The sequence below is a fragment of the Entelurus aequoreus genome, linkage group LG16 (assembly GCF_033978785.1).
Source record: "Entelurus aequoreus isolate RoL-2023_Sb linkage group LG16, RoL_Eaeq_v1.1, whole genome shotgun sequence".
NCBI lineage: Eukaryota > Metazoa > Chordata > Actinopteri > Syngnathiformes > Syngnathidae > Entelurus > Entelurus aequoreus.
Genome location: NC_084746.1, coordinates 38458157 through 38478926, shown reverse-complemented (window position 1 = coordinate 38478926; position 20770 = coordinate 38458157). Strand labels below are relative to the sequence as shown.

Genomic DNA, 20770 nt, shown 5'->3' with positions numbered 1-20770 from the left:
TAGGGAAAGCTACGCAGAATTAAACTAAAACTGAACTGGCTACAAAGTAAACAAAAACAGAATGCTGGACGACAGCAAAGACTTACTGTGGAGCAAAGACAGCGTCCACAATGTACATCCGAACATGACATGACAATTAACAACGTCCTCACAAAGAAGGATAAAAACAACTGAAATATTCTTGTTTGCTAAAACAAAGTAGATGCGGGAAATATCGCTCAAAGGAAGACATGAAACTGCTACAGGAAAATACCAAAAAAAAAAAAAAAAGCCACCAAAATAGGAGCGCAAGACAAGAACTAAAACACTACACACAGGAAAACAGCAAAAAAGTCCAAATAAATCAGGGCGTGATGTGACAGGTGTCAGTACACGTACTTTGAGACAAGAGCTATATTGATACATGCTTGGTTATGGTATAAAGTCATATCCAACAATTGCGACAATGACTTTTTACCGTTAACTGAGTTTCGTTTTTTAATGATTTCTGCTGGGGGTGTGCCTCCAGATTTTTTCTACGCAAAAAATGTGCCTTGGCTCAAAAAAGGTTGAAAAACCCTGCAGTAAGCCACTCGTATCTACCTCTATGCTCTCTCTCTCTCTGTGTTTCTCCTCTTCCGTGTTCATTGTGCTGTCCTGTGTCGTGTCTTCCAGCAGCATGTCTCCGTCCCCTGGTTACGAGCAGTGTGTCTCGTCTCCCCGTGTTCCCCTTTGGCTCTCTGGCTGCTGTTGCGTCCCAGCAGATCTTCCTCCCGGGGAATTTAAGTTGCTGGTCACTCCCAAGTTCTTTTGATGACACATAAGCTGAGTAAGAAGGACCACCAGAAACAGAATAGGTATTTTGTAATTTATTTCCAAAGCCTTGGAAATACAATGAGACCAGTCCCGCACAGAGCATTCATTAGCGCAGCTAAAACCTGTCTAATCTAATTTACCGAAGTGTTGTCTTCTATAATATGTCTCTCCCTCCCACCCTCGTTGTCAGAATACACTTGTCCATTCTTCTCCTCAGCTAGACACAGGAACAGATAAGGAAAATGAGTATCTGTATTTCTTACATTCCTAAAGTCAAGGTTAGCACACACAGTACTTGCAGACCAAAAGAGCACAATTGGAAGAACACTAGCTGTTTTGTAATATGACTATGAAAATAAAGAAGTAACACTTAAATATGGATATATGTAAATATCTGCTTCCGTCACTGCCCATCTTGGATCTCGACCTCCCGCCTGGACACGGACACGACTGCCCCCGGCTTCCTGCCTGTTCTCTGGACCTTCCAGCCTGCCTTTTCCTTCTTGGACCCCCACTCCTCACTCAACACTACCGGTAACACCCTACAGCTAATATCTACACGTATTCACACACCACACACATTTTGGATTAGTTCTCAAAGTCCATTTCTTATTTATATATATTGTGCATATATATAAATAAACAACGTCCCTGCTGTCTGTGCCGTCTTCTTCCCCTGTACACACCGTAACAGTGTTCCTCGGACCAGCCCGCAGCAATGTTTATAACTTATGCAACCGACCACCCAGAAACATGCATCCCAACACCTCGTGTGGTTTGTTCCTGGTGGAGGTGATTAACATGTTCTAATACTTCATAAGCACGCTGGTGGTGACCTTGAGGCGACATTTGTGCTTGAAGGCCTACTGAAATGAGATTTTCTTATTTAAACGGGGATAGCAGGTCCATTCTATGTGTCATACTTGATCATTTCGCGATATTGCCATATTTTTGCTGAAAGGATTTAGTAGAGAACATCGACGATAAAGTTCGCAACTTTTGGTCGCTGATAAAAAAAGCCTTGCCTGTACCGGAAGTAGCGTGACGTCACAGGTTGTGGAGCGCGTCACATCTGCACATTGTTTACAATCATGGCCACCAGCAGCGAGAGCGATTCGGACCGAGAAAGCGACGATTACCTCATTAATTTGAGCGAGGATGAAAGATTTGTGGATGAGGAAAGTGAGAGTGAAGGATTAGAGGGCAGTGGAAGCGATTCAGATATGGAAGATGCTGTGAGAGGCGGGTGGGACCTGATATTCAGCTGGGAATGACTAAAACTGTAAATAAACACAAGACATATATATATACTCTATTAGCCACAACACAACCAGGCTTACATTTAATATGCCACAAATTAATCCGCATAACAAACACCTCTCCCCTCCCGTCCATATAACCCACCAATACAAATCAAACACCCGCACAACACACTCAATCCCACAGCCCAAAGTACCGTTCACCTCCGCAAAGTTCATACAGCACATATATTTCCCCAAAGTTACGTACGCGACATGCACATAGCGGGACGCACCTACGGGCAAGCGATCAAATGTTTGGAAACCAAAGCTGCGTACTCACGGTAGCGCGTCTGCTATCCAACTCAAAGTCCTCCTGGTTGTGTTGCTGCAGCCGGCCGCTAATACACCGCTTCCCACCTATCTTTGCTGTCTTCATTGTTCATTAAACAAATTGCAAAAGATTCACCAACACAGATGTCCAGAATACTGTGGAATTTTGCGATAAAAACAGACGATTTAATAGCTGGCCACAATGGTGTCCCAAAATGTCCGCTACAATCCGTGACGTCACGCGCAAACGTCATCATACCGAGACGTTTTCAGCAGAATATTTTGCGGGAAATTTTAAATCGCACTTTACTAATCTAACCCGGCCATATTGGCATGTGTTGCAATGTTAAGATTTCATCATTGATATATAAACTATCAGACTGCGTGGTCGGTAGTAGAGGGTTTCAGTAGGCCTTTAAGTGACTACAAATACAAATGCAATACTTCTAAGGCACTCAGACCCCCACCCAAGTATTAAGTGCTAATCATCCCTTTTTTGCCATCTTCTTCTTCTTCGGATGCATTCAAGCACATTAACAGGCCAACACATGCCTTCCCTACGTAGGTGTGTTGGGCAGCTAAGCCCAGAGGTGTCCCGGCACAGCAGGAGAAATACGTTCAGTGCGGGGGCACCTTCAGAGGGGCCGGCGCTCTCAGCCTCCTGCCAGGCGTGACCCGCGTGTGCTGGGAAAATTAAAAAAAAAGGAAAAAAAAACTTAAGATGGTGGGATTGAGTCCTGAGAATCCAGGCTGAACCCCACATTAAAGGGAGAAGATGCCAGGACGCCTTGAAGATCAAACAAAGCTGAGATGCAAGCTGGGAACTCAGAAGGGTTTTTTTCCCTTTTTTTTTTTTTTGCCATGCTAATGTTTAATTATTGACTTCCCTGCTGTTGTAAGTCAAGTTCTGTCAACTCAGCAGGAGGAAACACTTGCGTTTTAGTTTTAACCTAATTTGTTTAATCGGAATATGCGGCTACGTGCCACTGGGATACCAGCAAGAGTCCATTGGTACCACATCAAATACATTACATCATCAGTGGTAGTGGACTTAGTACCACATTCATGTCTATCATCATCCAAGACAGGATTTACCCTACATTTTTGTGTTGACTAACTAATATGGAATATAAAAACTGTATTCCTACTAGGGTACCAGTGTAGTACCGCAATACTAATGAATCATATATATATATATATATATATACCGCCTCTAAAAAATACCAGTCCCCGCTGCCCCCTTTTTTTAACGGGCATGACATTGCTGGTTTTACGAGCAGCGCACACACATGGAGTACTTAAAAGCAGACACAGTGTATAGACAGAAAAGGGAGAACGGACGCATTTTGGCCTAAAAACTAAAGATAAAGGTGAAGTTATAACACTGAAACACCCTCAGGAAGAGGTGCTTTAAGACATGGCTAGCTAGCTAGCGGCAGTGTTTTAGCTACTTCTAAATGACTAATCCTGGCCTCCACAACGACAAAGTAAGTTTCTTACAAGTATCGTTATCACTGCAGAACGAGGGATAGCTAAACACTACAAACCGTAGGAGGATACAATAGCTCACCGGTGTTACAATGTAAACAAATGCCATGGGTGGATCTACACCTGACATCCACTGTAATGATACCATGTACAATAGTGTATCTAGTCGATACTACTATGCAGACATCGATGTTTTTTATCGTCACAAAATCTTTTTTTGTTTTTGATTTATTTATATTATGTTTATAAACTCAGTAAATATGTCCCTAGACACATGAGGACTTTGAATATGACCAATGTATGATCCTGGTACTACTTGGTATCGAATCGATACCTAAATTTGTGGTATCATCCAAAACTAATGTAAAGTATCAAACAAGAGAATAATAAGTGATTATTACATTTTAACAGAAAATAAGCAGATATTAACAGTAAATGAACAAGTTGATTAATAATCAATTTCTACAGTTTGTCCCTCATAATGTTGACAAAATAATATAATTATTATAATGGTAAATGACACAATATGTTACTGCATACGTCAGCAGACTAATTAGGAGTCTTTGTTTGTTTACATACTACTAAAAGACAAGTTGTGTAGTATGTTCACTATTTTATTTAAGCAATAAATTGCAATAATAAACATGTTTAATGAACCTTTTGTTAAAGTGACAATAATGCCATTTTTTGTGGTGCCCTTTATTTAGAAAAGTATCAAAATACATTTTGGTACCGGTACCAAAATACTGGTATCGGGACAACCCTAATTCCTACATTGCAGAAATTAGAGTGAAAGACCAGTGGAAGACCTGACACACCAAAGCTAGAAGCATACGTTTCCTCACAGTCGGGGGTCTTAGAAACCCACACCCTGGTCACCTTGGTCCTAATTTAATGTTCCGTGCGCTACCAAAGCCTGTTTCAGTATAAAGCAAATCATATTAAGCTGCAAAAGGGTTTTCAGACAACTGTCTTTCATAGCAAGTTTGCACAGTATGTGGTCAGAGCGCGTGTCATTTCCCATAAAAAAGAACGGTGAGGTGACAGCCAAGTAGATGTTAGCCCTATGTTAGGGGAATAGAAAGCAGCACCCGAAACTGGCTTGCAGCAACAGCATGGAAATGTGAGTTATAACTCATAAATACGTAACATGAAGCTAATTATAAAGTATAAGAAAAAAGGATTATATAATCAAACAATAAAAGTACAAATATATATAGTTTAGGGATATTTGGCCATATTCTCATAAAACACAAGGGCTGGCTGTAAAATTTTGCACTTAAGTTTTAAGATGAAAAAACAAACAATAAGAAGCTACAGAGCAATATACAGCTTGGAAAACAATAAGAATAGATCAATTTATAAAAGGGAAGTGAAAACATCTAAGTCATTTGTAACTGAGCTACTGTGTGGAACAATTTCCCTTGTGGATAATTAAAGTTTGTCTAAGTCTAAGTCCAGATGAAGTCTTCATTAAACTTGCATTAAAACATACATTACATAGAAGGGGAATACTAACACCTTGTTTAATTATCCACCAGACTACTATTTGCAATGTGAGTGGGGCTCCTTCCCAACAAGCCAGCTAAAAGGTCTTTGAACGGTTAGAGTGTCCGCCCTGAGATTTGGTAGGTCGTGAGTTCAAACCCCGGCCGAGTCATACCAAAGAGTATAAAAATGGGACCCATTACCTCCCTGCTTGACACTCAGCATCAAGAGTTGGAATTGGGGGTTAAATCACCACAAATTATTCCCGGGCGCGGCCGCTGCTGCTGCTCACTGCTCCCCTCACCTCCCAGGGGGTGATCAAGGGTGATGGGTCAAATGCAGAGAATAATTTTGCCACACCTAGTGTGTGTGTGACAATCATGGGTACTTTAACTTAACTTAATAACCACAGGGTGGTCTACTTCCAAATTGGGAGTGGTAGAAAACAAAACACAAATCAGGAGGTTCTGTTCTCTATTTGTCCCTATCTGTGCCTCTGGACATGTCTGTGGTGTACCACAGGGTTCAACCTTAGAGCCACTGTATTTTATTTCTATGGGCTGCCATTTGGTTATATCATCAAGCACCCTGGACATTCCTGTTATTCTGCCCTTCATCCAGCATTTCTCCTTAAACTGCTGAACTACAACATAGATTCCATCCATCAATCCATCTACAAACCCCAAAAGCAGTGAAGTTGTCACATTGTGTAAATGGTTATTAAAAACAGAATACAATGATTTGCAAATCATTTTCAACGTATATTCAATTGAATAGATTGCAAAGACAAGATACTTAACGTTCGAACTGGAAAATTTTATTTTTTGCAAACATTAGCTCATTTGGAATTTGATGCCTGCAACATGTTTCAAAAAAGCTGGCACAAGTAGCAAAAAAGACTAATAAAGTTGAGGATTGCTCATCAAACACTTGTTTGGAACATCCCACAGGTGAACGGGCTCATTGGGAACAGGTGGGTGCCATGATTGGGTATAAAACCAGATTCCATGAAATGCTCAGTCATTCACAAACAAGGATGGGGCAAGGGTCACCACTTTGTTAACAAATGTGTGAGCAAATTGTCCAACAGTTTTAGAACAACATTTCTCAACCAGTTATTGCAAGGAATTTAGGGATTTTACCATCTACAGTCCGTAATATTATCAAAAGGTTCAGAGAATCTGGAGAAATCACTGTACGTAAGCGATGATATTACGGAACTTCTATCCCTCAGGCGGTACTGCATCAAAAAGCGACATCAGTGTGTAAAGGATATCACCACATGGGCTCTGGAACACTTCAGAAAACCACTGTCAGTAACTACAGTTTGTCGCTACATCTGTAAGTGCAAGTTAAAACTCTACTATGCAAAGTGAAAGCCATTTATCAACAACACCCAGAAACGCTGCTGGCCTCGCTGGGCCCGAGCTCATCTTCGATGGACTGATGCAAAGTGGAAAAGTGCTCTGCAGTCTGACGAGTCCACATTTCAAATTGTTTTTTAGAAACTGTGTACCTCGTGTCCTCCGGAACAAAGAGGTTAAGAACCATCCTGACTGTTATAGGCGCAAAGTTCAAAAGCCAGCATCTGTGATAGTATGGGGGTGTATTAGTGCCCAAGGCATGGGTAACTTACACATCTGTGAAGGCACCATTAATGCTGAAAGGTACATACAGGTTTTGGAGCAACATATGTTGCCATCAAAGCAACGTTATCATGGACGCCCCTGCTCATTTCAACAAGACAATGCCAAGCCACATTCTGCACGTGTTACAACAGCGTGGCTTCGTAGTAAAAGAGTGCAGATACTAGACTGGCCTGCCTGTAGTCCAGACCTGTCTCCCATTGAAAATGTGTGGCTCATTATGAAGCCTAAGATACGACAACGGAGACTTTTGATTGATTGATTGAGACTTTTATTAGTGGGTTGCACAGTGAAGTACATATTCCGTACAATTGACCACTAAATGGTAACACCCAAATACGTTTTTCAACTTGTTTAAGTCGGGGTACACTTAAATTGATTCGTGATACAGATATATACTATCATATATACTATCATCATAATACAGTCATCACACAAGATAATCACATTTAATTATTTACATTATTTACAATCAGGGGTGTGGAGGGTGGGGGGGGATATGGACATCAAGTAGTGGACATAGAGAGAGAGAGAGAGAGAGAGAGAGAGAGAGAGAGAGAGAGAGAGAGAGAGAGAGAGAGATCAGAAGGCAAAAGAAAAAGTATCTGCATTTGATTATTTACATTTGATTATTAGCAATCCGGGGAGGGTGTTAGTTTAGGGTTGTAGCTGCCTGGAGGTGAACTTTTATTGCGGTTTTGAAGGAGGATAGAGATGCCCTTTCTTTTATACCTGTTGGGAGCGCATTCCACATTGATGTGGCATAGAAAGAGAATGAGTTAAGACCTTTGTTAGTTCGGAATCTGGGTTTAACGTGGTTAGTGGAGCACCCCCTGGTGTTGTGGTTATGGCGGTCATTTACGTTAAGGAAGTAGTTTGACATGTACTTCGGTATCAGGGACCCCAGACTGTTGAACAACTTAAGCTGTACATCAAGCAAGAATGGGAAATAATTCCACTTGAGAAGCTTAAAAAATGTGTCTCCTCAGTTCCCAAACGTTTACTGAGTGTTGTTAAAAGGAAAGGCCATGTAACACAGTGGTAAAAAATGCCCCTTTGGCAACTTTTTTGCAATGTGTTGCTGCCATTAAATTTTAAATTCATGATTATTTAAAAAAAAAGAAGAAGTTTGTCAGTTTGAAAATTAAATATTTTGTCTTTGCAGTCTATTCAATTGAATATAAGTTGAAAAGGATTTGCAAATCATTGCATTCTTTTTTTATTTAACATTTACACAACGTGCCAAATTCACTGCTTTTGGGTTTTGCAATACTGCTTGTCTCGTTAATGAGTTTATTCCATGTGTCTACGGCCAGAAGTGTGTCCAACACTTTGTGTTTGATCTTATTTAATTGTATTATATATTCAGTTGTATTTAGTCTCGTTTGTGCATGTCCCCAATTTCCTGAATGCATCATACAAATCCGCCTACACTCTGTTTAAGTTGTGTTGCTAACTAACTGACTAATACACAAACCCTAAATATTACATAACGTCCTGGTGGATTAATTGTGTTACTAATTACATTTCTCTTTTGATAAAAACACTATAACTAATTACTTTTTGTAAATGCTTTCCCCAGCACTTGCAATACAGTGCCTTTGTTTTACCACCATTTTTGATAACATTTGAATTTTTTTTTATAAATAAATACAACTTCTGGTTAGCAGACCTAGTGGCCTGCGTCCATGCTAAATGTGTTTTTACTGCATCTGCATCAGCTTAACCTTGTCATTACCCGGCCTTATTCCAAATGCTGTTTATTCCCTACCTTGAGGTGCGTGCAGATGGAGAATGTTAAGCAAACTCAGCCAGGCATAACTAATCACTCATGCAGATTGCTTCCTGATTTTGACAGGTCGCTGCGGTGACTTCGCTTTATGATTATGTGCATAAATATCAGGGTGTCCAAAGGTTGCCATTGTCCTTATTGGTTCTTTAAAAAACACACTCAGAGGCAAGGTCGTGATGTGTTTTTTTTTTTCTTTCTACACCTTACTGGACATCTGGTTTAAGTTTCTGAAATGAAAACAGGAGATGTTCTGTTTGAAAAACTTTCTATCAGCGAAAAAAGGTCTACTCTGCCCCAGATATTTCAGTTATAATGCAACCTTCCGGAAAGTGGCCGTAGAAAAAAGTATGTTTTTTTTCTTTATTGATTACTTTCTCAGAGTGATTGTTGGCGGACTATTACTGTAAGATAAAGTTGTCATCAGTGTCTATAGATAGAATCTACAGACTGTCACTATCTTTTCCTAAGACAGACATGGCGCCAAGGTCAAGATGAGTGTTTTTTTTCCTCCCTCTCATTGTAGAGTAGGTTCATTTTAATCCACAACAAACAGTAAAAGGCCATTTGAATGCATGGATTGTTCTCAAAAGCTCCGACTGTAAATGATCCCCCAGTACTGTTTTACATCCCATAAAGAACAATGCTTGCAAAGTCACGCTTTTCTATTCTTAAAATGTACCACCAATTTTGGAAGGTCTACACTGCCTTGGATGTTCACGTTTAATTACAACACGGGCACATTGCAATATATGCATTGAGAATTCAATTTCACCCGCATGCCTTGCACAGTAAAAATGCAATCTTTTCTTGAACAAAAACATGCCAACGCACTTTAACATTAAACAGATAATATTTGGCCTGTGGCGAGTGCAGGAAAAAACTGTTGTGGTTTCTTTCGCGGTGTTTATTCCGAGACTGCCAACATAAGAATCATCATATAAGTCAGGCCTGGGCAATTATTTTGCCTCGGGGGGCCAAATGTAGAGAAAAAATATATCTATTTTTAGGAACACTAATACAAAACCTCACAATAATGTCTGATTAAAAGCTAAAAACGGTATGACAGAGTGCCTTAAAAAAGGGAATGGAATTTTACATTTTTTTTTACTGAATGAGACACCCAGAATGTACATGAAAATTAAGAATGTGGGATTTACAATATTAACTATGAGGGATAAAACACTGAATATTAACTACATATGAACGTCACACCCCCTCTCCATCCACATATTTTACAATCAAGCGAAACGCAACAAAAATGCAACAAACACAGCAAAATATGAACGTGAAGGGTAAAAAAAAAACCCACCTACAATCTGATACATCTGATATATCACTAAGCTTTAGAACTTTGTTGTAAAAATCTCCTTCAGCGTCTGTCCCTGACACCCACATTTCAGGCTCTGGAAACACTCTGTGGAAACGCTCCCCACCCACAGTGCTTGGTACCTCATCTGAGCTGCTGTGACTTAGATGACCGTAGTAACTAATTAGATTACCATAGTGACTAATTAGATGACCGTAGTAACTAATGAGATTACCATAGAAACTAGTATATCACGCAAAAGCACAGATTCCAACCATTGGAATACTTTGTATAGTTCAAGACTTATGGTCATTAGAAAACATCACTGCACATCATAATGGCAGCTACACTTTCCATCTTAAAGATCTAAAACACATATTTGGGAATGTCCGGCGGGCCAGATTGCAAAGCTGGCATGTGGCCCCCGGGCCTTAATTTGCCCAGGTCTGACATGAGTCAATTGCGCCCAAGAAGAGTCTGAAACCACGGCCGTACTCGCTGATTGAGAACATGGTCCTAGTGCCCGTCACATATCTTCCAGTGGTGTTCTTCTTTTGAGAACCCACCAGCATGGATTCCCCCCTCAAGAGGCAAGACATTATAATCACTGTATTTATTTAATCATTTTCCTATTGAAAAATACTAGAATGGCTAATATAACACTTCTTCTTTGGGTTAGGGATTTAAGATTGATCTAGGTATATCGGTATAATTGGATAATGTTATCTGCATGAATTTTAGCGGATTCACCACCCCAATATACCAACACTGTAACAAGGACCTCACCCAGTTCCTTCCGCGCACCATCGTCTTGAACAAACCTCCAGGAACACAGCATGGCTTCAACAGCCGCGGCGGGAAGCCATCGCAGTCGGGAGTCTTTATCTACAAGGTCTGCTTCCCAGCCTGTGTTGAATGATGTACACACAACACTTTTTCTATTCACCATGATTGTGTGCCATCAGGTGGTTCCAGACTCTGACGCCCACCATGCCGGACGACAGGAAGTAGACCAGGTTCTTTCAGTCAAGGATGTCCATTTCCAAGACATAGAACATTCCAGAGTATTTGTTTTGTCAATTTTAGAGTGTTTTTTTTTATTTCCACCTGGTGTGTTGTAAATATTTTGGCAGTGAGGTCTATCTCAACTCTTTTGCACAATGTTCACTGCACAATCTTATTTTTTGTTGTGTTTTTTTTTTTTCAACCTGGTGTCTTGTAGAGGTTTTTTTTCAGTGCGTAAGACTGGGGGGAGGTTTATACCTCCACAGACCCGGATGAGGCATATGAACATTTTCTTAACATTTTCATAACACTGTATGATAAGCACTGTCCAATTAAAAAACATGTCATTAAGGACAGCACTGTTAAGGACAAACCGTGGATCACAAAGGGACTATTGAAGTCCTGCAAAAAGAAAAATTATCTTTACAGAAGACATTTAAAGCACAGAACCAAAGAAACTGAACAAAAATATAAAACGTACAAAAATAAGTTAACACAAATAATAAAGCACAGCAAAAGAACATATTACTGTAACCTATTAGAACAACATAAAAATAGCATCCAGGGTACGAAGAAAGTTTTAAATAGTATCATTAAAAAAAACATGACAAATAAGGAACATCCAAGCTATTTCATAGAAAATAATCAAACTATAAATGACCCTAAGGAAATAATGGATGCTTTTAACACCTTCTTTGTGAATGTTGGACAACCTGAAAACAGTGTCAAATTTAATTAACAAACCATTGAAAGCAACTTAGAATCGTTTTTTATTTCCCCCGCTCATGAAAATGAAATCACAAAAATTGTAAATTCTCAGAAAAACAAGAAGTCAACAGACTGCTGTGACTTGGACTTTTCTCTGATCAAAGGAATTGTGGATTTTATAGCTGTTCCCTTCACTTATATATGTAATATTTATTTTATAAAAGGTGTTTTCCCAAAGAAAATTAAAACGGCAAAAGTTATTCCCATCTTCAAAAGTGGAGATAAGCATCAGTTCACCAACTATAGGCCTATTTCTCTACTCTCACAATTTTCAAAAGTCCTTGAAAAATTATTTGTGTCAAGATTAGACAGTTTTATTGATAAGCATCACTTGCTAAGTGAACACCAAAACGGTTTTCAACCAAACAGGTCCTCTTCCATGGCAGTGATGGAACTAGTTGAGGAGGTAACCACTGCAATTGATAAGAGGGAGTTTGTTGTTGGCGTTTTTATTGACCTGAGCAAGGCCTTTGACACCATCGATCACACATTACTTTTAAACAAAATGCAGAGGTATGGTTTTAGAGGTCTTGCTCATGATTGGTTGAAAAGTTATCTTGGTGGCAGAGAACAGTTTGTGCATATGAACAATGTAGATTCAGATAAAAAGATTATAACACATGGAGTACCCCAAAGTTCTGTACTGGGACCAACATTGTTTTTATTGTATATTAATGATATCTGCAAAATCTTTAAAGGCCTACTGAAACCCACTACTACCGACCACGCAGTCTGATAGTTTATATATCAATGATGAAATCTTAACATTGCAACACATGCCAATACGGGCGGGTTAACTTATAAAGTGCAATTTTAAATTTCCCGCTAAACTTCCGTTTGAAAACGTCTATGTATGATGACGTATGTGCGTGACGTCAATCGTTGAAACGGAAGTATCGGTACCCCATTGAATCCAATACAAAAAAGCTCTGTTTTCATCTCAAAATTCCACAGTATTCTGGACATCTGTGTTGGTGAATCTTTTGCAATTTGTTTAATGAACAATGAAGACTGCAAAGAAAAAGTTGTAGGTGGGATCGGTGTATTAGCGGCTGGCTGTAGCAACACAACCAGGAGGACTTTGACTTGGATAATAGACGCGCTAGCCGCCGACCGCACGGATGATCGGGTGAAGTCCTTCGTCCTTCAGTCGATCGCTGGAACGCAGGTGAGCACGGGTGTTGATGAGCAGATGAGGGCTGGCTGGTGTAGGTGGAGCGCTAATGTTTTTATCATAGCTCTGTGAGGTCCCGTTACTAAGTTAGCTTCAATGGTGTCGTTAGCAACAGCATTGTTAAGCTTCGCCAAGCTGGAAATTATTAACCGTGTATTTACATGTCCATGGTTTAATAGTATTGTTGATCTTCTGTCCATCCTTCCAGTCAGGGATTTATTTATTTTGTTTCTATCTGCATTTGAGCCCGATGCTATCACGTTAGCTCAGTAGCTAAAGAGCTTCGCCGATGTATTGTCGTGGAGATAAAAGTCACTGTGAATGTCCATTTCGCGTTCTCGACTCTCATTTTCAAGAGGATATAGTATCCGAGGTGGTTTAAAATACAAATCCGTGATCCACAATAGAAAAAGGAGAAAGTGTGGAATCCTCTCTCGCTGCATTGTAAACAATGGGAAAATGTGAGGAGTCCTTCCTCCGGTGACGTCACGCTACTTTTGGTATAGGCAAAGTTTTTTTTTATCAGCGACCAAAAGTTGCGACCTTTATCGTCGTTGTTCTCTACTAAATCCTTTCAGCAAAAATATGGCAATATCGCGAAATGATCAAGTATGACACATAGAATGGATCTGCTATCCCCGTTTAAATAAAAAAAAATCATTTCAGTAGGCCTTTAAAAAACTCAACTGTATTCTCTTTGCTGACGATACAAGTCTGTACTATTCTGGGCAAGACCTTGGCCAACTCTTAGAGACTGTAGAGAGTGAACTCCACATGCTAAAGCAATGGTTTGATGCCAATAACCTGTCAATCAACCTAAATAAAACAAAATATATAATTTTTAGAAATAGGAAAAATAACATAGTGTCATGTAAGAATTGATGATATGGAGATAGAAAGGGTGTATTCAACAACATTTTTGGGAATCTATATAGATGATAAATTAAATTGGAAACTGCACATAAATATACTTAAGACAAAGATGGCAAAAAATATTGCTATGTTACATAAAATTAAAAACTCCGTAAATCAAAAGGCTCTGAACATGTTATATAATTATTTCGTACTCCCTTATCTTAATTATTGTGTTGAAATCTGGGGTAACAATTAGAAAACAAACATCAACTCTATATTCTTACTTCAAAAGAAAGCGATTAGAATTGTAAATTATGCGGATTATCATGACCATACCAATGCTCTGTTTATTAAATTAAAAACATTAAAACTGCACGATCTTGTTGACCTCAACACTGCTATTGTGACGTACAAAGCTCATAACCACATGCTGCCTGGGTGTCTACAGGAGAGGTTTAAAGGCCTACTGAAAAGACCTTTTTTTATTTAAACGGGGATAACAGATCCATTCTATGTGTCATACTTGATCATTTCGCGATATTGCCATATTTTTGCTGAAAGGATTTAGTATAGAACGACGATAAAGTTCACAACTTTTGGTCGCTGATAAAAAAAAAGCCTTGCCTATACCGGATGTAGCGTGACGTCACAGGAGGTAGGATTCCTCACAATTCGCCGTTGTTTACAATGGAGCGAGAGAGATTCGGACAGAGAAAGCGACGATTACCCCATTAATTTGAGCGAGGATGAAAGATTCGTGGATGAGGAACGTTAGAGTGAAGAACTAGAGAGGCAGTGCAGGGTGTATCTTTTTTCGCTCTGACCGTAATTTAGGTACAATGTCTCATTGGATTCCACACTCTCTCCTTTTTCTATTGTGGATCACGGATTTGTATTTTAAACCACCTCGGATACTATATCCACTTGAAAATGAGAGTCGAGAACGCGAAATGGACGTTCACAGTGACTTTTATCTCCACGACAATACATCAGCGAAGCTCTTTAGCTACTGAGCTAACGTGATAGCATCTGGCTCAAATGCAGATAGAAACAAAATAAATAAATCCCTGACTGGAAGGATAGACAGAAGATCAACAATACTATTAAACCATGGACATGTAACTACACGGTTAATAATTCTCAGCCTGGCAAAGCTTAACAATGCTGTTGCTAACGATGCTGAAGCTAACTTAGCAACTTAGCAACCGGACCTCACAGAGCTATGATAAAAACATTAGCGCTCCACCTACGCCAGCCAACACTCATCTGCTCATCAACACTCGTGCTCACCTGCGTTCCAGCGCTCGACGGCGCGACGAAGGACTTCACCCGATCACAGATGCGGTTGGCGGCTAGCATCGGCTAGGCGTCTGCTATCCAAGTAAGTCCTCCTTGTTGTGTTGCTACAGCCAGCCGCTAATACACCGATCCCACCTACAACTTTCTTCTTTGCAATCTCCATTGTTCATTAAACAAATTGCAAAAGATTCACCAACACAGATGTCCATAATACTGTGGAATTGTTAGATGAAAACAGAGCAGTTTGTATGGTGACACATTGGGTAAGAATACTTCCGTTGCCGTCGTGACGCCACGCGCATACGCATCATACATAGACGTTTCCAACCGGAAGTTTAGCGGGAAATTTTAAATTGCGCTTTATAAGTTAACCCGGCCGTATTGGCATGTGTTGCAATGTGTTATGTTCGGCGGGGAAGGAGACGACACAGCAACAAGAATAAGCTCAACCGTTTATTTTGAGCTTGATGATGTGGTGGAGTGTGTATGCTACTGTGTATGTTTGCAGGACTATGTGAAGCGTTACAATGAATATTTACCAGTGGTTGTTGTAAGTGCGTGTTGAGTGAGAAGGTGACCAGTTCAGTAGGGCGAGGCAGGTAGGAGAGTCTGTGAAACAAGCGGGGGTCCGTGGGGCTGAGAGGGGCGTCCAGAGGTCCAAGTCCAAAGTGGGGGTCGAGGATCGAGGGAGGCAAATCAGAATCCAGAAGGGGTCCAGAGAAGTGAGGCGCACTGCTCACTTCCAAGGCAACGGAGGGAATACTGGGGAAAACAAGAGACAAATGAGCACAAGGGTCGAAGGTCACAAGGAGCGAGCAAACAAAAGGTGAGGAGCCAGAGACGAAAGCTTACTGCAAGCAGAGACTACGTTCCAGCGTTGGTTCTCTGGACACGCTGGCTTTTATGGGGAGTGATGTCATCAGCAGCAGGTGTGTCGATTGATGATTGCGCACAGCTGTGCTGGCGCGTGGCAGCAGAAGCAGAGTGTGTATGGGCGTGTCCTGCGGCGCGTGCAGACGAAGGAGCAGCTGATTGTGCACGCCCCGTGACAGTGCCCCCCTCCTTATGCAAGGCTCCTGACGAACTACGGGGAGCCTCAGGGTGAGCCCGGTAGAAATCCTCCAACAGAGAGGGATCCGCAAGATAGGAGGCCGGTACCCATGATCGGTCCTCTGGTCCATAGCCCTCCCAGTCTACTAGGTACACTAGTCCCCTACCTTGCCGACGAACCCTGAGGATCTCCTTGACTGACCATACTGGGTCACCACTCTCGAGGATCCTAGGAGGGGGAGGGGTAGGGGCGAAAAAGAGCTCTCTGCTACAGGTTTGATCTGTGACACATGGAACACAGGATGCCGCTTAAGAGAAGGCGGGAGAGACAGTCTAATGGAGGCAGGATTGATAATGGCCTCCACAGAAAAAGGCCCGACATATCGAGGTGCCAATTTCCGGGAGGGTACCTGGAGATGGAGGTCCTTGGCGCGTAACATCACCTGTTGTCCAGGTTGGTATGATGGTGCCAGGATGCGGCGCCTGTTGGCACATCCTTTCGGAGGCTTTCAAGAGTGCATCCCGGGCGGTCCTCCAAATTTTATGGCAGCGTTTGATGTGGGCTCGAGTGGACGGAACTGCTGCTTTGACCTCCTGTTGGGAAAACATAGGAGGCTGATATCCTAGGGAACATTCAAAGGGAGATATGCCGGTGGCCGAGCTCTTCATGGAGTTAAGCGTACTCGACCCATGGCAAGTACTTGCTCCAGGAGGCAGGCTGGCGAGCGGCAACACAACGCAACATGGTCTCCACGCATTGGTTTGCCCTCTCCGCTTGACCGTTGCTCTGGGGATGATACCCAGAGGTGAGACTGACCCTAGCCCCAACCCCCTTGCAAAACGACTGCCACACCCGGGAAGTGAACTGGGGACCACGATCTGAAACTATATCCACCGGGATACCGTGTTGTTTTACAATGTGCAGAGCAAGGAGGTCAGCAGTCTCGGAGGAGGAGGGAAGCTTGGGGAGGGGAACAAAATGTGCAGCCTTCGAGAATCGATCGACAATGGTAAGGATAGTGGACACTGGGAATCCCGTCACAAAGTCTAATGCAATTTGGGACCAGGGACGGCCGGGGACAGGTAGTGGGCACAGGAGGCCCGCTGGAGGTCTGTGGGAAGCTTTACTGCGGGAGCATGTTGTACAAGCGGCGATAAACTCACGGGTGTCTGATGCCATAGACGGCCACCAGAACCGTCGTCGGATGAAGGATAGCGAGCGTTGAAACCCCGGATGGCAGGAAAAGATGCTGGAATGCCCCCAATCCAGCACCTTAGATCGGAACTCACGGGGAACAAACAGCTTGTTGGGCGGGCCGCCACCTGGTGCCGGATTAGACCGCAGGGCGGTCTTTATCTGTTCTTCCACCTCCCAAGTGACCATGCCCACTATCCGGGCAGGAGGAAGGATGGGTTCTGCCGTAGCCGAACAAGTTGGCTCCTCCGAGAACTGCCGGGAGAGGGCGTCGGCCTTTGTGTTCCTGGAGCCTGGCCTAAACGAGAGCGTATAATCAAAACGACTAAAAAAATTGGCCCAGCGAGCCTGACGGTCGTTAAGCCTCCTGGCGGAACGAATGTGGAGCAGGTTGCGATGGTCCGTCAAGACCTGAAACTGGTGTATCGCTCCCTCCAACCAGTGTCTCCACTCTGCCAAGGCCTCATGATCAGCTAGTAGTTCTCTGTTACCGGCATCGTAATTCCGTTCAGCTGGAGAGAGGCGCCTAGAAAAGAATGCACAAGGGTGTACAAGATTGTCCTTACGGGAGCGTTGGGAGAGCACTGCTCCAATCCCAGAATCCGACGCGTCCACCTCCACGATGAAGGAGTTGTCCGTGTCAGGATGGACGAGGACCGGGGCAGAGACAAAACTCCTCTTCAATCTTCTAAAGGCCTCACTGGCCTCCCTGGTCCACAGAAAAGGAATACTGGTAGAAGTGAGTGTGTGGAGAGGTGCAGCTACCTTGCTGAAATCCCTGATGAAACGTCGACAAAATCCGGCAAACCCCAGGAACCGTCTTAGTTCCGTACGGGTGGTGGGTTGGGGCCACTCCAGTACCGCCTCAATCTTCTTAGGGTCCACTCTTATATGGCCCTTCTCAACAACAAAACCCAAGAATCCCACTGAAGGTGCGTGAAACTCACACTTCTCTGCTTTGACGAACAACCTGTTCTCCAGCAGGCGTTGGAGGACCAGGCGGACATGTCGTTGGTGCTCCTGCAGGTTCTGGGAAAAAATCAAAATGTCATCAAGGTACACGACAATGAAATGGTCCAACATGTCCCATAAAACGTCATTGACGAGGGCCTGGAAAACATCCGGTGCATTAGTAAGGCCGAATGGCATCACCCTGTACTCGAAGTGTCCGAGATGGGTGTTGAAGGCCGTCTTCCATTCATCACCCTCTTTGATTCGCACCAGGTGATAGGCATTTCGGAGATCAAGCTTGGTGAAAATAGTGGCAGGAGCAAGGGGCTCAAAAGAGGAGCTCAGCAGAGGTAGGGGATATTTATTCTTGATGGTAATGCAGTTTAATTGTCTGTAGTCAATGCAAGGCCTCAAGGAACCGTCTTTCTTTCCCACGAAGAAGAAGCCTGCTGCCACCGGGGACTTGGAGGGGGTGATGATACCTGAGGCAAGGGATTCAGTGATGTAGTCCTTCATGGCCTTCTTCTCTGGTAAAGACAGATTGTAAAGTCTGCTGGAGGGAAGGACGGCGTTGGGAATCAGGTCGATAGCGCAGTCATAAGGTCTATGCGGGGGAAGAGACAGCGCACGTACCTTGTCAAATACCGCTGAAAGGTCATGATAAGCAGCGGGAACACAGGAGAGATCAGTGGGAGGTGAGGTGGGCTTGGCCCTGCAGGCTGGGGGAACTGCCGACCTTAGGCAGTTAGTGTGGCAGGCAGTGCTCCATGCCAGGACCTTGCCCGTGGACCAGGATATGTGAGGGTCATGCTGTCGAAGCCAAGATCGCCCGAGGACAAGCGGGGCGACGGGAGCGTCGAGCACCCAGAGGCTGATGGTCTCGGTGTGATTCCCTGAGAGGGTCAGAGACAGGGGTTCGGTGCGGTGCTTGATGGGCCCGAGGGGATGTCCATCCAGAGCTTGTGCCGGCAGGAAAGTCTCCAGTGGAATGAGGGTTATTCCTGCTTGGCGAGCAAACTCGTGATCCATGAAACTTTCGTCTGCTCCTGAATCCAGGTAGGCCCCCACGGTCAGAGTCCTAGAGTTCCATGACAGAGATGCAGGAAAGAGAATGCCTGGGTCTCTCTTGATTTGGGGAACAGTTGTGTGGCTCACCAGGAACCCCCTTGGTGGCGAGCATAGTCTTTTGGCCTCGTCGGGCAGCTCCGGCTGGGGTGACCAGCCGGTCCGCAGTAGAGGCAGAGATGCTGCCTGAATCTCCTTTCCCTCTCTGCCGCCTCCAGGCGTGACCTGCCCAACTGCATGGGTTCCACAGTTGCTGCTGGCATGTACGGAGGTGTAGGCCGAAACACGGTGGCGTGGTCGACAGGTCGAAACTTGGGTCTCGGAGATGAGCTAGCTGGAAAACTAGCAGAAGCCTGCGCTCTCTCTGCTGCTCGTTCACTGAGTCTTTGGTCAAATAAGAGAGCCAGGTCGATGAGGGCTCGACACGAGGTAGGTCGGTCTCTCAGCAAACCGTCCTTGATCTCGTCACTCAGTCCTCTCCTGAATGCACTCTGGAGCGCCTTGTCTCCCCACTCACTGTCGGCCGCCAGAGTGCGGAACTCAAGAGTGTAGGCTGCAACCGAGCGGGAACCCTGTCGGATGGAGTGCAGTAGCATCCCCCCGTCCACGGGGTGATCGAACACAGCCTGGAACTCCGCTCGAAAAGCAGCATAGTTGGTGCTCAGCCCCAAAGTCTTGTCTACTGCTGCGTTGGCCCACTTGAGAGCCTGTCCAGAGAGTAATGAAAACACAAATGCAATCTTCGCTCCATCAGAAGCATAGCGAGATGGTTGGTGTTTAAAAATGAGTTCACACTGAACCAAAAAACCCAGACAAAGTTCAAAATCCCCCTCAAAGGGACTGGGGCTGGAGATCTTGGGTTCCCGGGGGTTGGAGGGGCTCCAGGAGGTGGCGGCTGCCGGAGCACTGTAATTCGGCACAGGTGGAGGAGCAGAGCGTGGACTAAGGCTTTCCAGTCTAGCCAGCAGGCTAGCGAAGGCGACATCAAGCTTGTTCTCCAGGCTCGAAAATCGAGCGTGGTGTGCCTGAATCTCAGCGTGCATGGCCGTGAGGTTATGAGCCGTGGGGGGTCGAGGAAGGGACGCGGACTTGGGTCTGCTTGTGCCGTCCGGTTCCGACATGGCTGGAACATACTGTTATGTTCGGCAGGGAAGGAGACGACACAGCAACAAGAATAAGCTCAACCGTTTATTTTGAGCTTGATGATGTGGTGGAGTGTGTATGCTACTGTGTATGTTTGCAGGACTATGTGAAGCGTTACAATGAATATTTACCAGTGGTTGTTGTAAGTGCGTGTTGAGTGAGAAGGTGACCAGTTCAGT

The 20770-nt window shown here is 43.6% G+C and overlaps 1 protein-coding gene across 1 annotated transcript; it reads left to right on the top strand.

Moving 5' to 3' along the window:
- The first annotated feature begins 1548 nt into the window (after nt 1-1548).
- LOC133631211 (PDZ domain-containing protein 11-like) lies at nt 1549-16236 on the top strand. The gene is given in 6 exon segments (XM_062023371.1): nt 1549-1587; nt 10628-10673; nt 10826-10857; nt 10859-10978; nt 11052-11150; nt 16204-16236. Coding segments are annotated over 6 exon segments (369 nt in total).
- Nucleotides 16237-20770: the final 4534 nt, after the last annotated feature.